Source organism: Trachemys scripta, chromosome 21 (assembly GCF_013100865.1).
Source record: "Trachemys scripta elegans isolate TJP31775 chromosome 21, CAS_Tse_1.0, whole genome shotgun sequence".
In the NCBI taxonomy this organism is placed as follows: domain Eukaryota; kingdom Metazoa; phylum Chordata; order Testudines; family Emydidae; genus Trachemys; species Trachemys scripta.
The window spans coordinates 5,593,427-5,615,219 of record NC_048318.1 but is presented as its reverse complement, the minus strand read 5'-3'; the positions used below and the strand labels follow the sequence as shown (position 1 = coordinate 5,615,219).

The window sequence follows — 21,793 nt, the reverse complement described above, 5'->3', positions numbered from 1 at the left end:
GTAATTTTCACCCAATACGTACATTCCACAGCAGTGGATAAAGGTGGCATTTGTACTGTGGTTTTGCTCGTCTGATTCGCTAAGTTGCACAAACATCATAAATTAATGAGAGGACTGACTTCAAGGAGGCATTAAAAGTGTGGTGGTTTAAAAAGAAAAAAAACGAGTGCCAAATATTGTCAGAACAATTATCAAATGTAATCGTGGTTTAGACGTTTAATGAGCTTTTTGTATAGCTGAGCACGAGCAGCTGCAATTTCAGCTGCGTGTGTCTGGCCGCCTTTGCCAGGGAGTAACCTTAAATTCCATTTTGGAAAAATATAAAAAGGTTACCAGATTTCCTTGGAACAATGACACACTCTTAGCCAGGAAAAGTATCAACCTTTCCACTGACTTATAACTCCTGGCAAGAGACAGCTCATGGTTCTTAAGCATTCTCCCCATCTCTTCTGACTTGATAATTCTACGTTTTGCACAGCAGTGACTAACGGCCAAGTTTCTGAGATGCAGCGTGATTGTATTTGGATTGATTGCTGTTGTTGAGAAGGGGAATTGATGTATTATTCGTGATAAATGCATTGCCGTACTTGACCAGACATATATTAGACCTCCTTAGGGGTATGTCTGCCTTGCAGTTAACTTGGGTGATCGTTTCTGGGGTTGGAATAGCCCTGGCGTGAGCAGCCACACTGCAAAGTCATATCCTAATCACCGTGTCCTCACTGGTGCTGCACTCCCCCATGTGTGTCACTGGGACATCCCGTAGTTCCTTGTGCTTCAGCAAGCTGAGCTGCTGTATTCTTTCTCAGTGACTTGTGGTAGAATTTGTCTGTTCTCTGGGCACATGGGGTGCGTGGAAGGAAGAATGGTGGGAAGGCATTGGAGGGGACTATCAGTTCTCAAGCGATTTAGCCCGAAGTCCTCTTTGGAAACTGGCCCTGATTGAAAGCATCACTTCACTCGGGTCAAAGGGTTTTGCGTATGGACAAGAGAGGGACTTTAGGAACAAACCCCGGGAAAGAGCCCAGCCTAACTCTGCAGTGAAGACACCCTGGGTATGTGTCTGCATAGATTGGAGGTAGGCTGCCCCTTTGTAATATGAACTTCTACATCCTCCACTTTCCTTTGCTTTTGTTCTTCTGTGTGGCTCAGCCATTCCCTAATGATGCCTTCCCCAATTTCCCTGTACCCTTCCCATTGTCCTCGCACAGGTGAGAGGTCACCAATTGGGAGCTCTCTCGTGGGCCACTTGCCTTTGCCTTTTGGAAGGGCCATCTCAAAAGAAACCATTATCTCACGTTGCCAGGAAATATCAATGCCTATCCCCTTGTGTACATCCATTGGTCGTCTAGTAATACAGGTAGTTAAAGTTAGATGAAGGCCAGTGCTACATTGCTTTTAGGCTTGTCCCCTCTTTTGCCGAGAGCAACTTCTTTGGACAATTACGACCTGGGTGGGTGAGTGTAATTTGTTCCTTGCCTGCTAAATGTTCCTGGCACATTTTGTGAGGGTGGGTGCCCAGAATATTGTATAGTATGTAGATCAAACCCAGTATTATGAGAAACAGAACAGTATATTCAGCAATGTGTCAATTTGATGCACTTAATGTGGAGGGTCAGGGACAAGGGCATGTTCTGTCAATATCTTGTCCTGAAAGGCAGAAAATGGATTTGACAGCATGGGTTGGTAGCAGATCTGTGATCTTGAGTACATATTCTGCTGAATGATACAAAAGTCAACCCCCTGTGGCCCAGGTCATCAGCACCAGAACTTTTCCCTGCAAAGGTTCTGTGAGTGGATCTCACAGTAAAGGAGCCATTCACCAGGCCCCAAATACAGTAGTATCTCTAAGATACAGGCTTCTCTGCTTCACAATCATTGCACAGTTACAACAGACATTGGCTTGAGAGATTTACCGTGAAATGTTCCATAAACTCCACTGCACACGGTCATAAAGATATTCTAAGGTCTTGTGAGAGCTCACACAGAGACTGTGCTGAGGGTCAGATCTTTCCAGGGCTAGTCCTGAGTCAATGTAGGTTGTGTTGCCCCCACTACATGATGGGGCTTGGCAAGTGGTTCGATGTATTCAAAACACCTTTCTGTGATGGGGACAGGTGAATGTGGGGTTTAGGAGGTTTGATCTTGCTTCGGTTAATTTCGATGGAAGTGGATTTGGGTCTGGGGTAGGCTTTTGGGGTCAAGCGTCCTTTCAACAGCTTATTGTACCTCGAATCATTCTCTTTCCAGCCTAATTATGATTACTTAAAGGTAACCTGGACGTGTTTTTGAGTAAAATGCAGGTAAACCTTGCTCACTAGGCAAAGCTTTGTTGACCGCTGCATGCAGAAGGATTTATGTCATGGAAATGAAGGCAATCGTTTACAAATTACATATGGTTTCTTTGGCAAAGCTCTTGAAACCTTTTCCTTAATAAGCTCTGTTTTCCATGAAGACGCTATGCCAATGGTCATGTATTATACGCTTGCTGGTATAGAGTGAGTGTGTGTGTGTGTGCGCGCTTCCGACCAAGATGAGCAAAGAATATTCCTGGCTTTATAAAGAAGTTGGAATGAACAAATTTAACACACAGATGAACCAACCCTTGTTTCCTAATTTTGGCACAAAATATTATTTAATCATGACAGTTAGATGGTGTGGTCAGCACTGTGGAATGTGGCAGGTCCTGTGTGCCTTGCATACAGCCAGCTTCTCAGCCAGGGTTTGTGATTGTAGAGTTCCAGATAAATGAATGAGGCTTTAAAATGCCATCCGATTTAGTCCAAATGCTGATGTGCCACAGATCGGTACAACAACTTACTCATGAAGAGCTACCAGGATGAAACTTTCCAGGTCTCTTCAGAGGGGGCAAATGACTTCTTTTTTGTCCCATTGCAAGAAAAGCAACATAATTTAGATGCATGGCTATGCAGATGAAGAAGTGAGGTTTTTACCCACGAAAGCTTATGCCCAAATAAATCTGTTAGTCTTTAAGGTGCCACCAGACTCCTGGTTGTTTTTGTAGATGCAGACTAACATGGCTACCCCCTGATACTTAACATAATTTAGAATCTCTCTCTCTCTGTTGTAAATTGTTTATAGTGTTAAAATACATAATTTAAAATCACACTTCTAGACCGTGTTGTTAGGTATGAACTCCTGGTTTTTTTAATCTATTTCTAGAAGAGAAATCCAGAAAGCCAATAAATTCTTCTCTTCAGGAGACTCATGTAATCACTCTGTTTAGCTGCTAGCTTACTAGAGATGAGCTGTTTTATCCCAGACAATGAAGGGGCCATTGAAGTAGAACGTTGTTTTTTTTTAATTTTTCCCCTTCTAGCCTTGTCTGTATGAATGATCAATAAAGTCTTGGCTGGCAACCATTGTTTTTTTTTTTCTGCAAAATATATGTAAACGGGATATATAATTTAGTGTTGCCTTTCAAGATACCAAGGGTGGAACTATTCCTATTAAGTGGATTGATGCAGTGAGATCACGCTTGTTGCTTTGGCTGGTCTTCTAGTTTTGGAACTCTTTGCTGCTATTCAGTTTATTATAGTTAGCTATTGTTCAGTGGATTGTTCTATTAGGAACTGTGATACTTACTACAGTCAGCTGTACAGGGTGACGTGTGGATTTGAAGGCAGAGGAAAAATGAATGCCAGCTCTCTGACAAACTACAGCTGAAGCAAACAGAAACCTAACACTGGTCTATAGGATGTTTGCACTCTTCCATCCTTCATTGGCATGTCCCATAATGCAGAGTGGATGCTCAGAAACTTGTCAGTGCATAATTTATTCCTAAGGCCATCTTTAAAATGAAAAAATGTGTTCTTGTGGCATTCTCTTAGAATTCCATTGCTATTGTTATCCATTTCACTGTCTGTAATTAAGTGAGTACCATGTTCTGCAGTTCAGTCTTCTCAAGTGTTTTCTTTACAGTTTTGGCATCTTTTTAAACATTTTGCCCCTTTTATCTGCAGCTCTTAACTTTTTTCTCTCATGACCTCATAATCTTAGCATGTCTCATTATAAAACGCTGCCATTGAAAAGATTATGCTGTCTAATCAAAAAGATTAATGAAGTCAATCATATCTACTTATGTTAGCTGAGCACACATCTCCCCAACATAAATATACCACTACATAATTGTTATTTTCAGGAAGCTCCAGACTGTGGTTTTGAAGGTGAAAAGTGAGCATTTCAAGTGATACGAAAAATGTTAAACTACCTGTAAATTGTTGGAGACTGCTGTTTCCGTTCAGTGCCTGCTCAGATGATTGAGCTGAAGTCTGGGGCCTGGGTGGGGAGGAGAGTACCCTTTTCTTGTAGCACTGTCTGTCTCTGGCTTCTTTTCTAAGAAAAATAAAACAATTTGCCCAGGTTGGGGTCAGTCAGTTCAGCCCATAGGACCTGGTCCAAAATCCACCAAGGTCAGTGGGAGGCTTTCCTTTGAGTTCAGTGGGCTTTGGATCAGGCCCATAAGAATATTGCGTGCAATTCTGATCGCCCCATCTCAAAAAAGGTATATTGGAATTGGAAAAAAATACAGAGAAGAGCAACAAATATGATAAAGGGTATGGAATAGCTTCCATAGGAGGAGAGAGGAAAAAAACTGGGACTGTTCAGCTTGGAAAAGAGACAACTAAGGGGGATATGACAGGTCTATAAAATCATAAATGGTATAGAGAAAGTGAATAAGGAAGTGTTATTTGCCCCCTTGACATAGCAGATGAGCCAGTGGAATTAATAGGCAGCAGGTTTAATACAACATAAGGCAGTATTTCTTCACAGTACACATAGTCAACCTGTGGAACTCATTGCCAGTGGATGTTGTCAAAGCCACAAATATAACTGGGTTCAAAAGAAAGAATTAGATAAGGTTCATGGAAGATAGGTCCATCAATGGCTATTTGTCAAGATGGTCAGGGTCACAACCCCATGCTCTGGTGACCCTAAACTTCTGACTGCCAGAAGGAGGGATTGGGTGACAGGGATGATTATTCGATAAATTGCCCTGTTCTGTTCATTCCCTCTGAAGCATCTGGCTCTGGTCACTGTCGGAAGACAGCATACTGGACTGGATGGACCATTGGTCTTACCCAGAATGGCCATTCTTATGTTATGTTCTTTATGAACATGTTCTCTTTAGACTGGTGTGTCTCCAAGAGACACTTGGAGTGAAAAGCTCCTAAATAGGACAGAGTTAAAGCTAATATAACATTTAGTAACACTATTTATAGAGGGGGGGGAAATTGTTCAGCCTAGGAAAAGGGAGTATACAAAATATTGTTCATACTACTGGAATGTTTTGCTGCAGAGAAAGGTATAGTAACATGTAAACATAATGAAACACACTGTAACAACTTCCTGTTCAGTCATCTATATGGACTGAGACATTTCTGCCATAATTTCCAGATTTTTTTTGGCAATGAGGTGTGGGGTAGGGTTTTACATGAAGAAGCTGTTTCAGAAGCAACTTATTTTCCTTACCTCTTATCAACAGGTTCTTCTGCAACTCCAACTCCTTTTCTTTTACCTAGGGATGCGGGATTGGCTGCACAGAGAGGAGCATGGCTAGTTCCTATGCCAGGCATTCATTTTGTGAGTTTTTATAAACCAAAATTAGGGAGTTCGCCTATATGCAAGGGAATATGGTACATTTAAATTTTCACTTCTCATTAGAGACACAATTAGAAAGAAAATTACTAGGGAATGACCCGTCATGTCACATCATGTCATATCAGGTATTAAAGAGCAGAAATAATCTGCTAGTTGCTAACAGTATGCAGCCTAATGCAATATTCTGAGCATACTTTGCTCTATTACCACAGAACATATAAAAACAGCTGGGTAGCTTGTTTTCAGAGACCTCAACACTGGCTCATTGTTCTAATGGCACTAGGAATGGTATCTGGATGACATGCTTGCTCTCCTTGGAGGCTGGATACTATTGCTAAACAAAGTGTTCTTAGATAATCCCTTGCCTGTTTACTACAGGGGCATCAGCAATTCAGCAAGCCCTTAATTAATAGACCGGAAGAGAAGTTCAGTAGATAAAGGGCCAAATTCAGAGGTGACGTGAAAGGAAGCTGTGAGTTAGATACATTTTCCCCTGTGACTCCCACCCACCTTATTCTGCAGGTGCCAGTGTATGACAGTCTAAATGGTTGTAACTTACACTCTAAGGAGCAGAAAGAAAAGGTATCCTAAAGTAATCCCCAACTTAATTTGACTACCAGGGGGCAGGAAGACGCGCCAAGTGAGGTCTTATCTACATTCAGAATATGGACAGTGATGTAACTGCACCAATAGTTACACTGGCGCAAACCCCTCAAAGTGGAGCTTATACTGATATAGCTTAGTATCTACTTTCTTGATGTAGGCAAGGCGTGAGCTTCCCTTTTACTTTGGCAGAATGAGTGTATGTGTGTCTAAGCAAGACTAATTTGCACCTCCTTTCTCATCACACTTAAATGTGGACCAAAGAATGGGGGAGGGAGGAATTTCTCCAAGAAAAAGAAACCCTCTTTTTTAACCGGACTGGAGAACCCAAGTATTTTACAAATGTGGAAAGTATTTCAAACTCTTTAGTTTTCCCTTAATTGTGTGTTTTTGTTTTTGCTGTTACCATTCAGGTGTACTCTGTATGTTGCAGTACTTCAAATGTTAAATTTTGGCTGCAAAATAAAATGTTAGTGGGGAAAAAACCTGGGCACAAATGCAGAACTAAATAACTTCATCGTGATATTCAATCATATTAACAGGCAGCTGGGCATATCCAGTGCTGAACAACCTCTTTCAGACAGGGACAGAACCGTCTGAATACTCTTGAAGTTTTACAGTTCCATCTATCCTGCTGGAAGGAAAAGTGAGCTTTGCAGGAGGATTTATAGCTGGAGGTTGTCTAGAGGACAGGAGGGAGATTAGTCCAAGTATTAAGCAGTAGCAGGGAAGAGGGTGTGAGGCTGAGAGAGGGGGAGAAACTCAAAGCGTTTTTTAGGAGCTAGGGTTGGAGAGCAAAGGAAGTGAGACAATAAATGAGGATGGAGTTGACACCAAGAGCAGAATTGTCTTCACCTTCAGGAACTCTCTGAAGATTCTTTGCCTTGATGTGACCTTCCAGCAACAGGAAGAGCAGCTGCAATGCGAGATCTTTTACATGTCCCTCATTTTAGGCAGGTTGTTTTCCTAAATTGTCTATTCACCCCATCGGTCAGGCACAAATACTCCCCCTCTTTGTTTCTGATACAAATAATCCCTTAATGGAAACTTTTCATTTGCTAAACAGGCTAGACTGCTTAAGAGCAGCAGAAAATTTGCCCTGTGCAAGGAACACGTGTGAGATGAACTCTGTATTTAATACCTTGAGTATAAAATAAATGGTCCAAAGCCTAAGGTGTTTCTTGGCCCAAGACACCTTTTTGTTGCCTACTATAATGTACGTAGCCAACAGAAGAGTAGTAAAAATTCAGGACGTTATGTCTAGTCAAGGAAGATGTAGAATTTGTTTAATTTCTTGGCCCATTTTGTGGATTTTGTTTAATATGTTCTGCGGCTGCCTTATCTAAAGATGCAAAGGGAGCTTGGTTATGGGGAGAACCAAGACTTCATCTGCTGCTGTGAACTGATAGGCCACTCGTTTGCTTGATCTTCTCTTTCACTTTTGTCTCTTTCAGTTTTTGCCTGGATTAGTTTTGCTCCTGACTAATTTTGAAGTATTATAGATGGATCAATTATGTGCAAATTTCCCAGCAAGCAAAGTTCATTTTAAAGATTTTTCTCTTCAAGCCATTCATTAAATTTTTTTTAAAGCTGAATTTATTTTTGCTTGAAAGAGGAAGCAAATAATTCTTCTGGCAAGTATAACTAATGCCTCCACTGTTCAACTTAATTACCACCCTATGAGCCAGCAAGATTATGAGGATGGGCCTCTCTTCCTGGAAAGCGTGTGCATGTGTGTGTGAGAGGATGAGCTATTTCATTAGGTTCAATGCCCCTTTCAGAGGAGGTAATATTGGTTTTTCTGAAGTTCTGTGATTCTTTTATAAACCATATTTTTCAAGGGGTATATTTTGGATGTCTCAAGTAATTGGCCGGCAACTGTGGATAGTCTTAAATTGTTTGGGTACAATTTTAAACTTTTATTTTCTCAAAAAATATTTAAGTCATCTTTATTATGGGATATCAAAACCAGTAAAATATACTGCTATTTCTCCTCTCCCCTCACTTTCATTAAGATTTAAAAATGACCTTTTATTGGCAGTGACTAATTTGGACAAATGCGCAGGAGATATTTGGAGCAAGCTGGTCTATTGGTCAATGTAAACCTCCTAAGGTTCTATTCCTGGGTCTGCTGATGACTCACTGTATGACACTGGGTACATTCCTTGCCTCAGTGTTCCCATCTGTAAAATAGGCAAATAGGGTAAAATGCTTGCCCACCTTATAACATTCTTGAAGGAAAATGTTCACTGTACACCTCTACCCCGATATAACGTTGTCCTCGGGAGCCAAAAAATCTTACCGCGTTATAGGTGAAACTGCATTATATCGAACTTGCTTTGATCCGCCGGAGCACGTAGCCCCGCCCCCCTGGAGCGCTGCTTTACCACGTTACATCCGAATTCGTGTTACATCGGGTCGCGTTATATCGGGGTAGAGGTGTATCTTGGTGTAAGTGCATAGTGTTTTCATGCAGAATGATTACCCTGTTTCCCCAAAAATAAGACAGTGTCTTATATTAATTTTTGCTCCCAAAGATGCGCTAGGTCTTATTTTCAGGGGATGTCTTATTTTTCAATGAAGAAGAATACGGTACACATCGGTGGATGCCTTATTATCGGGGAGGTCTTATTATCGGGGGGATGCCTTATATTACAACGAGAGGCAAAACTGTAAGTAGGCCTTATTTTCGGAGGATGTCTTATTTTCGGGGAAACAGGGTATATGTAAAAATTAATTACCAAACATGCATCTTATGATTTTCTTTCTTTTTCATTATTCCTATTAAGAGTCTCCAGTGAGAAGTCTTTGATTTTCAATCACAAGCTCTTATTGATTTCATCAGGAGTTTAAATACCAAAGGGTTTTTGTTATTTTCCAACTCCCAGGCTAGCAGGCTTTGGAGATGAGCACAAAGGGAACTGATGGAGTTAAGAGGAGAGGGTTGAGTAGAGATGTCTGCAGAGAGGGGCTTATTGCAGTGTTGATTGGAAGTGCGAGAATGTTAAGTGAAGATCAGATTATAAGGCCATATTCCGTGCTGTACAGCCAGATTGTACTCGGAATTGCATGGTAGCTCATGTCGCAACAGAATTCAGCCCATAATGAGGAAGCTGAGATACCGTCCGTTTGCCATGGGAGCTGATAGAGCATCTCAGATCAGCTGACGGCATTTTCATACTGCAAGGCACTACTAGACGCTATTCCTATTGGAGCCTCCTGCTTACGTTTTAGAGAGCAGTGGATTGGGAACTGCCAGCGAAGCCAATAGTGGAGAGAACTTCAGCACCTCACTTCCCAGCTTTGTCCATGCAAATGTCCCTTCTGAGATTCATAAGGGCTTAAAAAACCCTCACCCAAACCAAAAATCCAGAACGCTAAGATTTTGACTTAAAACTACTGGAGGGGGAATTCAGGCGGGTAAGGTGGCTGCTCCATAGCTTGCTCCTGTGTGGAGCCGAAGTATTGCATCTCCTCCATCTAATCACTCAGGAGACATTGGCCTTAGCTAGTGTGTCTGAGGATCCCAGATGGGGGACCACAGTCCTTGCCATACTTAGGATTGGGTGAGTTAAATTAGATGGAATGTAGTGTGGTGCCCTGCAAATCCAGTTCCTTTCATGGTGTTAAGTCAGAACCTTGGGGTAATTTTCAGAGTGGAAAAGAATTTTGCTGGCATAGCTATGTTGTGATTTTTACAGGGGAGGGGACAATATAATTATGGTGATAAAAGCTCTAGTGTAGACCCCATTATACCAGCAAATAACGTTCTTGTACCAATATAGCTTATTTTTCTTGGGGAACTGGCATAGGAAGGAGTTTTTTGCCCATATAAACTGCATCAATACTTGGAGGGTTTACTTGTAGAGCTATACCAGCAAAGCTTTTAAGCGCGGACAAGGCCTGAGATTTAGATATTCCACCTTCTGTTACATGAACAGGAATGATATGGTTAAATTTCTGCGCACTGCTTTGAAAAAGCTCCTGGTAATATTGTGCTTAATGGATCTTTGTATTTGATGAATGATGCTGTAAGCACTCTGTTGTGGTAAATTACTTGATAATGTTGAAATCTGGAGACATATTTTATTATCTAATGCCTGCCCCAGCATATAAAATAAAAATAGAATAAAGTGGTTAGTTAGAAAAAAGATCACTGGTATCTGATGCATGAATATTTATGGGGATATTTCCAGCGGACATTTAGTTTTACAGACTTCTAGAGATTTAATCCTGGGCTCTCACTCTGTGCTTGCTGACAATTGTTTGACTGGTGCACCGTATATTTAAAAAACCTGTCAGCTGAGATACAAAATCAAATTGTGTTTTGCAAGGTCTGTATATCTGGTGAATACTGAATATTTTCAGTCTTGCAACTCCCGTCAGACAAGCACAATCCTGGTTCCTGATACCCAGCATGTCTCGGAGCAAGTTGATGTGAATGTGGTGCTTCAGGCATTATTACATGCCTGGCTTATCCCTGCTCACTGACCTGGTCTCTGTCTCTCTTTCTCTCCTACCCTCCCCCTTCCCTGCTCCTTGGTGTAGCTTTCACTCCCGGAGGAACAGAATGAAGTAACAAGGAACGGCTGTGAATCCAAGGAACTGGTCTACCTTGTGCAAATTTCTTGTCAGGTAAATGTCATGGTTTCCCCCCCCCCCCTTACATTGCATAACTATTGCATTATGTTAAATAACATGGCCTCATAATATTTTTGATGTGCTACTTTGGTGTGCATTTTTTTTACCTCTTTGTTGACGTAGGCCCCAAACGGATGCTTTGTGTTGTGCAGCAGGTGGATCATTTTTAAGGAAAGAAATACTGAGCTTGAAACAGAGAGATGGGCTTGTATCTGCATGCACGCTTAGAGTATATGCATATATGTGCATACGTATTAGGGACGTGTGCATACGTTAGGTGTACACACAAAATATGAATAAATAGAAGAAGTGTATGAGTGTGAACACGGAGGACAGTATATTCCGTTGATAAAAACTTGTAACTGCGAATCAGGAGATTGAGGTTCTAGTTCTTATACGGCACCTATTGCTGCGGTATCTTACGTGCCTGGGACAGGTAAATTCATCTCTTTGTACCCCGGGTTCCCCTTCTGTGACCATAGGGTTAGGGGCTCTTCCCCATTCTTGTATATCCTCAGGTGCAAATAGTGCAAACGATTTTATTATATTGACTGGAATTGATACTTGTGGGGAGACCTATTGCACTTTGGGTGGAAGTAAATTACAGTGGATGTAGTGCCGGAAGGTACTGGTTATTTTTCTACCTCATGTTTAGCATTTCCCCCTAACATTACCCAAGTTGGCCCTTTTTAAGCACACAGTTTGTTGACTCAATAGTGGGCATCGGGATAACTGCAGTTTCTCCCTCTCATTTTGAATCTCTATAATCTCTACTGTCAGGTTCCTGAAGACTAGGGGTAAGTGTAAGTCGTAGGCCTATTGACAGTAGGTCACAGCTTATCTTAATTGTGTTATGTGGGAGGGGGATGTTTTCCCACAAAGTTGGAAGTCCATTTTTCAAATTATCTTTGCACAAAATAGTACGAATGCCTTTGGGAGTGAGGGAAGGGGCTGAAATTTCACAGATGAGTAGCTTTTAAAACTGCTTTTACTTTGTGGGCATCTCACAGATACCATATCACCCTGTTGTTGCCAGCTGGAGACTAGATGATAGATTAAAAGAGCAATGAAATTGCTAACAAGGCAAGACTACAAATCTATTTGAGGTTACACGCCCAGGTCTCAGCCAACTGGATTGTGTTTAACAATCTAAGGACTTAGGCTGAGGTTTTCCAAAGGGCCTAGAGGAGTTATTCATAGAATAGTTGAACTTCAGTAAGTTTTGGGTGCCTAACTGCCATAGGTCTCTTTGAAAAACCTAGCCTTAATTAAAATATATGGCATTTCTATTACCTTGCACCTCGGGCCATAGCATATATGTACTTCGAAAGTGTTTGAAGACATCAAGCATTATTAGCTTAGTAGCTAACTCGGTTAAGGAGCCTGATTCAGCAGATAAGCCTGGTATCCTTCCCTAAAGCTCACCCTCTCAAGTGGGCTACCAGAACGTTCCACTTCAGTATACAGAGGTTTTCGTCTGTGAATGTGCTGCCTGTGGTCCTGAAGAGTACAGCTTTGGGCCCTGCTAGGTGATAGCCAACACCTGAGACCATACCAAGAAATGGACCAGTAGCTAGTACAGCGTGCATGACGCTGATGTTATATGCCCATAATGCCTCTGTTGCTCTATGCCCATAATGACACGCCGAGGAGGAAGGCTGCTGTTTCTGCTGAAGCTCCCGGGTGCTTTTCAAGGGTCGCCTAAGGAGAGCGCATTTCCGAAGTTTGGCACCTAAATGACGAGGAGGTGGATCACTGTGGGCAGTTGCACATTGGACAGAAGGAGTCACCACCTCCCAGCCAGCCATCCCTGAGCCTCCTGATGAATCCAGAAGCTGCAGCGAACCCCAAGGCTGTGAACCATGGGCCACCTGCTGAGAAGTTCTGTGCCTCTGAATCTCCCACTAAAGTGTTTCTGCAAACTAAACTGACATCACCGGGACCATGGCACTAAGTGATGAGATATAACCACTCACCCGTTCCTCCAAATAATTCCTCCCAACCCACCTGACTTTCTCCTTATGCAGACTCAATTTCAGTTCTCTTGCTTTAGTCCACGCTCCCATCTTTCAAACACTTAGACTCTGTCTATACGGCCCCACTGTTTGGGGCTGCGCTGTAACTCCCCCATGTGGATGCTGCAGGTGCAATCTAAAAGTTCGCATTAACATAGTTCTGTTCGAAAAGCATTACATTAATGCGCACTAGGACCCTTTTAGTTTGCTCCCACGGTATCCTTGCGGGGGAATTACAGCTTAGTACTTTGGTGCGTGCTCCTATTCAGGGCCCCGTAGTCCGAATTGTGGGGCAGTGTACGCAAGCCCTTAGACAGCAGAGAAACTTACAGCATCTGGATTCAGTGAAAGAGATGGAAAGATCAGCAGAGCTGAGTATTATTCCTGCTGGGGAGATACTGAACACCCTAACTTTTCACGTACTCTCCTGATGTCTAAGGTAGGGTTCCATTCAGTCACCTGGGATACTAGGGGTCAGAAAGAATTTGACCCTGTGTTAATGTTGGTGTAGTTTAACGAGACGTATAAAATAGTGTACAGAATGGTAGTACTGTGGGGAGCTATTGTGGCGGGATATGTCCATGTCAGGCCAAAACATTGAAAGGGGAAAAAAATTATGAAACAGATTTCTCTTGGTCGTACCTTGGATTTGCTACTAGCATTGATGTTGAGCTAGTTACAGCAGCTTACAAAAATCTTTTAAAATGCCCACTAAACAAGACCCAGTCATAATGTTTAAAAGTCAGGTCCTGAAACACAATTGTTTAGTTTGGTCTGAATCCACATAAATATAAGAGCTCTGAAATGTTTATAAGTATTTTGTTGCAAATGTGAATAATGTGGTAGAAAGTGAGAGAGAAATCCGCTATCTCAGCAACTACAGATTAAAGCTCTCAGATAAATGGGCAGCAAAAGCTCACTCTGGTTTGTATTGTAGCACTTGTGCAGTCCAAGATGGGCACAGTACACGGATACAGTTTGTGTTTTTTGTATGGCTTGTTGAAAAGACATTTATTTTGTCATTTCACTCTGCAACTGATTACCAAACAAAAGCTTTTGAACACAAGAGCTTTAAAGTGGCTGGCTCAAACTCAGCTGTGCTTGGCAGACTCTCACCCACCAGTTGCACTTAGGAAATTCTATTCCCCCCTTTCCCATCCGAAAATATCATTTTATGAGTGTAAAGAGAATTATTTCCCAGATAAAATTAGGGTTTTTCTAAATGATTTTTTGGGGAAAGGTTTCTGTTTGTCAGTATACAAAATACTCTCTTTCGCTGATGTTCAGATTTTGAAATATCTCTTTATTTTTGTTTCCATCTTAGGGGCTATACAAATTAAGCCAGATTAATAGCTCTGAAGCAAAAGAGTTGAATATAGAGATACTTATTACAATTTTATTTAAAAAGTTCAGCCCAAGAAAGGTGATTTTGGGTAAGATTGCACCATTTAAAAATGTTGCTAGATAAATGGTTGGTATTTTCAGGGCATCCAGTTACTGTGGTAACAGGATCACTGTTGTTAAACACACATACACGTTCTCTCTCTCTCTTTGAGAAAGGAAGGGGGTAGATAGAAGCCCTTAGAGCAACATACAAATGCTTGAGATCTGAGGAAGCCTTCTTGGGGAAGAGTGGATGCTGCATCAAAAGCAAGTAAAGTCTAGTTTTCCTTCCACCAAAGCTAATTTAGGTTTCCACCTTTTAAAAATACTGACAATATTTAACATGCATTTTACTAGAGAAGGAGAGTCTCTCTCTAAAGATAACAGTGGTGACTTTCTTTTAGGAAACAGACTAGTATAAAATCCTCAAAGGGATGATGTGCCTGTGAACCTTGCAAACTCTGTAGACAGTACTGGAGTGGCAAACCATAGTGATAAGCACAGAGTTTTAAATGACCACAGGAAGTGGCTGAGGCTTCTGGAATGGACAGGCTGTACCTGTGTGCCTTCAAAGTCTATGGACTATACACCTCTACCTCGATATAACGCTGTCCTCGGGAGCCAAAAAATCTTACCGCGTTATAGGTGAACTTATATCGAACTTGCTTTGATTCGCCGGAGTGCACAGCCCCGCCTCCCTGGAGCACTGCTTTACCATGTTATATCCAAATTTGTGTTATATCGGGGTAGAAGTGTACTTGAAAACTTTTTAAGCTCCATAGGGGGTAAGCAGAGAATGTACAAGTTGTGCAAAACTTTTAATGCGGATTATAATGTACCCTGAGAAATAAACAAAAATTAGGGGGCTGAACGAATCCTATCTGTTGTTTTTTGTTGGGCTGTAAAGCAGATTTGAAATCTGTAGGCCAAAATCTATTTGACTTATGAGTTAGAATAATTTCCAAGCGATCGATATAATTTAAAATCTTCTACCTCAAAAATGGCCCAGCTAATTATTCAGATACAAAACCAAACCTATTCTAGTTTAAGGTTAAACAAACAGCATTTCAGATTTAAAGTAGCCCGTTTTATAAAAGCTGGTGAAAAAATAGTCAGGTTGTGAAATAGAAATTGTCATAACTTTGAAGGGACACTTTCAACTCCAAACATCACTCTAGTGCAGTGGTTTTCAAGCTTTTTAGAGTGCATATCCCTCTCCAAATAATGTAATCTAAGCCCATCTGAGATGGCAATCTAATCATAAGTATTTTATGACTAAGTCTTACTAAATAAAATGTGTTGTCTGCCATTACAGGGTTTTTTTTGCATGCCCCCTGATGAGAGCTGGCCGGCCCCTAGGAGTATGTGAACCCCAGTTTGAAAACCACTGCTCTAGTGTCTGAAATTATTTCCTACGATCGTTACAAGAAGCAGCTATGATTATTATAATTGAAATGGGCAAGAAAACAGATTTATGTCCATTTTTTTTAGTTTGTTTATTTTGTGCATTTGACATCACTTTGTGTATAGTCGTTTTCATGGTTTTCCCCTGTCAGTTGCTTTTCTTTGTTTCGGGTGCGTCTTTCAGGCCCTGCTGTGAAAGGCTCATATCTAAGCCTTTGCTTAGATGCTTTACTGAATTGGGATGTGCTTACGTGCATACTTAAGTGCTTTACTGAACTGGGGCCTTACATAGCAACCATAAAGGGGGAAAACTTTTAGAATATGAAAATGGGGTTGTGACACCACAGAAAATCGCAGGAGAAATCAGAGGCAGGAGAAGCACCTATTTGTTGATCTTTTTTTTTTTTTTTTTTTTTAAATGACTAGCACTCAAATTGATGGTGTCCCTTTAATTGCAGATTCACTATAATAGCCCTTTACCCATGCAGTTCTGGAGCATTCACATTCCACCTGCCCTGCAGGGTGGGTTCCAGTGAATAACACAGTTCCTGAGAAAAGAATCTCCTTTTTGCAGAGCAGGTAAAATTTCAAGACTAACACCAAAGTGAGAAGGCTCCATACCTCCACCAACAGGAGTTCTCCCATCCATATAGGTAGTCCACCTCCCTGAGAAGCAATAGGTAGGTCGACAGAAGAATTTTTCCATTGACCTAGTATTGTCTACACTGGGGGTTGGGTTGGCTTAACTACACCACTCAGGTGTGTGGATTTTTCTCACCCTTGAGCGATATAGTTAAGATGACTTAATTTTCTAGTGTAGACCAGGCTGTAGACTTCACATTGGCAGTGAGTGAGCTATATGCTGTGTTCTGTAGTGTGCTGGAAGCTGTAGTGCTGTAGTGGTATTTAGTCCCGTTCCTTTGCATTGTGCAAGGCAACCGATGCACTTCAGTGTGAGTTTTATTTGAATGAATAAGACTCCTGATATGGTAGAGAAAGGCAGTTATGCACGTTTATGCCAGTGGTGGCTCTCTGCATTGTCAGATTCAATCCAGATTCAATATGTCCTTATAGAGTGGATTTGGTTCCAAAGGGAATTCCATCCCGAATTCCAGAGGCAGCAGAGTGGGGGCAATAACTTGCTTTAAGGAGAGTGTAAAGAGAGAGACAGAAAAAATGGGATCTGAGTGTGATGAACCGCCTGGACTCCCTATCCAAGGTGCCTTGTGGGAAGAGGGAGTTGGAATATATATTTACAGAAGGGAACATCTTACTCACGCTAAAAATGTCATGAGCCATGCTTTGCTGGTTCCATTTGTTAGTGATAACAACCAAGCACTGAATCTGCTACTGGGTGCATTTGTCATCTCTCTCTCTTATTCTTTACAAAGGATTTTCTGCTGCTAACTTTTTAAGATCATTTTAATAAACCATTCACTGTCTTAAAATGTCAATATATCCAATTTGTGGTGACAATTCCCGAGCAACTCTGATTTATAAAGATGCTCCTCTCTCTCCTCCACCCCCTTTATTTATTTTTTTTTTTTGAAAAACTTGCAGTTGTTCCTATCTGTAAGACTGTTTATTTTAGATTAATGATCAGTGGATAAAAAAAACATTGTGAACCAAGTGATACTTGTAGCACATGTGAAAGAAGAATACCAAGAGTCTGTCATCGTGATCAGCATATATTTGATTGTGATAACCCTGCTTGGTTAAGTGCTGTCAGAATCTATTATTACTTATTTTTTCTTGTGTCGTAGTAAACTCCACTTAGAAACTAGACAATGCAGTTTCTTTTATTATTATAGCGTTTGACCTTTTGCATTTGGCCAACACTGTCCTCTACCCACCAAACTCCTCCTCAGCCTGTGGCCAGTGCAGAAGAATCTTATCATTACTCTGGTTTTGTTACCTCTTTGGTGAATTGACATTATCAACAGTATCATTAGGGATAAACCCAGCTCCAAGAATGTGTTTGATATAATTACTCACTGTTTTTAGACCAGGCCCATAAAATCAATCACAGTTGGGTTTTGTAGGGGGTTGTTTTTGGTTGTGGTGCATGCTTTTAAATCAGTACTTGGTCCTGCTAGTGAAGGCAGGGGGCTGGATTTGATGATCTTTCAAGGTCCCTTCCAGTTCTAGGAGATAGGATATCTCCATTAATTTTTGGGGGGGAGGGATAGCTCAGTGGTTTGAGCATTGGCCTGCTAAACCCAGGGTTGTGAGTTCAATCCTTGAGGGGGCCACTTAGGGATCTGGGGCAAAAAAAAATTTTTTTTAAAGATAGAATTTACAGAATATCCTTTATGAGATCACAGCAATTTTAGAGGAGGGATAAATTTTGGACCTGAACTACCAACCATTATTAATTTTCACAAGTATTGCAGGTTTATACTGAATAAACCTTGCTTTGTTCTTACAGGTTCACTAAGGGATTGTTCATAAAAATCCACAATTGTTAGAGACACTGAGACATGTGCTCTGTTCTTTTGTATAAGGAAGTGGTTTTACAGTGCAGATTGGTTAATAATTAAATCGCACAGTGTTTTAATATCATGTGCTGCATGTAGACGGATTAAAGAGCCACTTGTGACTCTCGAGCTGCAATCTGAGTATCACTGCCTTCAACAATCATCTGAAAGGCAAACAGCATTTTGTTCTCATAGCAAAGCACTCCTTGAATTGTTCTAGTATCTCATTTTTCTGTTTTAGTCTTAGGTCTAGTCTATACCTAAAAATTAGATTAACCTTTGTACATCGTTCAGAGCTGTGAAAAAAATTGCACCCCTGCAATTTAGCTAGGCTGGCTTAACCCCCAATGTAGATGCAGCTAGGTTGACAGAAGAATTCTTCCATCAACCTAGCTCCTGCTCTCAGAAAGGTGGATTACATACCTGGATTGAAAACCCCCCTCCGTTGATGTAGGAAGAGTCTACACTACAGCGTCACAGCTGCAGTGGCATAGACATGGACGTCGAGTGTTTTCTAGGAATCACAGTTCAGCTATTGCACAGTGCAAATCCTTCTGTGCCTTCATTGTGGCATGTGGAGTGGATTAGATGTGTAGTTTGTTGACTGGAAGCTAAGTGAAAGAGAAGTGGGAAGCATGTGAACAGTGCACATGAGCTGAGGTTGAGGGCTTTGTGAACGGAAATATGGCTGCTGTTGGAGGAGATAAATTTGAAGAGCAGTATATAGGCTGAAAGTGATTCCTCCATGGAATTGATGAGGAATTTGATACTTTGGCTGGATGCCTCTTGCATTCCATTTCAGCCTTGTCTGTGCTGGTCTCTTCCCCTAGTTCCCAGTTGGTCCAGTTACTTTGGTGGTAGCAAGGGTAGGAGCATTAATGTAGACAATGTACCACTGGTGTTTTACCCTTTGTGTCATCTAGTCCTGTTGTCCACAGCAGGAGTTGCATGGGGAGTAACAAAGGCATGGGATTTTAAGGAAGAAAGTCCAGAGTGGACACAACTTTCACCTTCAGTTCTTCGCAGTGCTCTGCTTTGGGCTAGATCCCCATTGTCATCTCTAGAGGTGGGAAAATACCTGCTGGTTGGTTTTTTTTTGTTTTTGTTTTTTTTTTGTTTAGGTGGCAATTCTGAAAAATGAAAATTGATTTGGGTTGAATTGAACCTGAAACTTTTCAGTGCTTCCAAACAGGCTGTGTCAGGCCTGTTCCAGGACAGGGATTCAGTAACCGGCTTCCGACAACCCAGGTCAATAATCTACCGCCAACTCTTATGGGGGTGATGACAATAACACCGTCTCCTCCTCTGGCCGTGTTGTGAGTGGCTGAAAGTATTAGTCTCAAATTTGCTAATGTTTTTGTGTCTACCGAAACTGCATTTTTTTTATCACTGAACTGTTTGTCTGAAAAATTTCACCCCACTCTAGTCATCTCTTCCTCATGTCCCCTTCCCCTTTGCTTCATTCAGACCTGTAGTTATGCCTAGTAAATGCTGATGACGACAGTGCCCAAAAGGCCTCAGGAGTGGGGGGGTTCCATTGTGCTGGTCAAAAACCATCCCCTTTGCATCTTTCCCCCTCTGTAATCGTCAGGAATATGGGGGCCAGATTTGTAATGGTCTTTAGGCACCTAAACATGTAGATAGGTGCCTAGTGAGATTTTCAGAAGTGCCTAAGCTGGTTAGGTGTTTTTAAAAATCCATTGGTCACCTATCTACATCCTTCAGGTGCCTAAAGACCTTTGAAAACCTAGCCCTTGGTCCCCATAGGTTGAGGATATATCCAACCTCTCCTTCCAGTTCCTCATCAAATGCATTTATTGTCACTGAAGTCTCTCAGTTTTAACGCACCTCTTAAAAGTGAAGTGCTTTTTTTCATTAATGCTTCTTCCCCCTTCCCCAGCTCGATGGGGTTGGGTTGCTGGATCAGTCTTTTCCAGGTTTGCTGCCCCAGCACTCATTCCCTATCCACTGTCTCTATTCCATTAATGTAAAGCAAATAAAATCCTTCCCCACACTGTACTGATCCATCACCTAAAGTACTGTGTCTGAATGGTTGCCTGTTGTTGGTCTTAGCTCATGAACTCTATAAGGTAGGTCCCTGGTGTACTCCACGCTTTCAGCTCCCAATACACAATAAATAAAACCAAAGTGACAGTAGTAATTGAGCTTAATACAGAACTTACGAAGCTGGCAAGTATATTGAAAACCGCTTTTTTGGGGTTTACTGGAAGTTAAGATGATGCCAAAGCACTATGAGTTGATGTCTTTGCAAAGTTAGTGGTTGTTCCATGCTTTTTAAATATAAAATCTCACCTGTAAAGGGAAAGGGATGAGATATTAATAGAGAACAGAGGTTTGCTAAGACACTTCCAAGAACCGCAGATTCTTGCCCACAGAGAAGGCAAGTGGCATATCTAATCATCTGTAATGTCTATTACTCTGTAGCTGTGCTGATGTTGTTTAGGACAGGTTAAGTACATTCATTAATCTCTAAATAATGATCACTAGAGACAATGGAATTAACATATCTTCACTTCAGTTTCATATGGGTGTAATGTCTGTGATTTCATTGCAGTAACAGCCACATTAAACAGGATTAACAGTGGGGTGTCACATCCTTTTGCTTTTAGATAGAGACCCTGCTCCCAACCTTCCCATTTAACCAGGGGACTCAGGTATAAGTTCACCAATAGTATCCTAGGCTAATGGATCAATGTCCTAACAGATAAAGCACATGATGGAGTATTGGTGCCTGCTAACGACCACCGTAACACACTAGGGAACAAGACAACCTCATCCCTATGCACCTATCTAGAATCATAGAAATGTGCACTGAGTAGGACTCAGTATTATCTAGATCATAATGTCTAGGAAAAAAGCTGTGTGATAATGTGAGTGACATATGGTGGAGGTCTCCTGCTGCCAGTACAAAATATCTCTGGAATTACTAAATTTTATAGATGACAATTTCCTAACTCAAAAAGTGTTGCAGCCAACACGGGGGAATTCTTTATTAGACTTTGTCTTAACACATGAAGAGGGAATAATCACAGAACTAAAAGTTAATGGTAGCTTAGATGCAAGTGATCATGACTTGATCACATTTATAATGTGCAAGTAGAATTAAGTCCAGACCAGTAAAATACATACACACACAGAGACACAGAGCGCTGTAGTAGGGCCAATTTCACAAAGTTGAAAACAGTTATGAGCCAGATCAGCTGGCAGGAAGAACTTAATCAGAAAAATGTGATTGGGAATTATTTAAGAACACCTTACTAGATGCCCAAAAAGCCACACTCAAGGAAGAAGGCTGCACTGGTTTTAAAAAAAACTGGTTTAGTAGGAATGTGAAGGCAACTATATAATACATATAAAAATGGGAGGAAGCAAAAGTTGATAATAATTAATATAAATCAGCAGCTAGGAAATGTAGAAAATTGATAAAGGAAGCAAAGGGACACAAGGAGTAATCTGTGGGCAGCAGAGTTAAGGACAATAAGAATGAGTTTTTAAAATACATTAGGAACAAAAAGAATCCGGACAATAGTGTTGGTCCATTACTAGATGGAAATGGTAGAATTATTAATATTAATACAGAGAAAGCAAAATGTTCAATAAATGTTTATGTTCTGTATTGGGGAGGAG

At 41.2% G+C, this 21,793-nt stretch overlaps 1 protein-coding gene across 1 annotated transcript in view; it reads left to right on the top strand.

Moving 5' to 3' along the window:
* Nucleotides 1-21,793, top strand: part of ARHGAP32 (Rho GTPase activating protein 32) — a 267,273-nt gene that overhangs the window by 121,139 nt on the left and 124,341 nt on the right. The window contains exon 5 of the mRNA XM_034754531.1: nt 10,774-10,860. Coding sequence (XP_034610422.1) covers nt 10,774-10,860 — 87 coding nt within the window. The remainder of the gene's footprint in view (nt 1-10,773; nt 10,861-21,793) is intronic.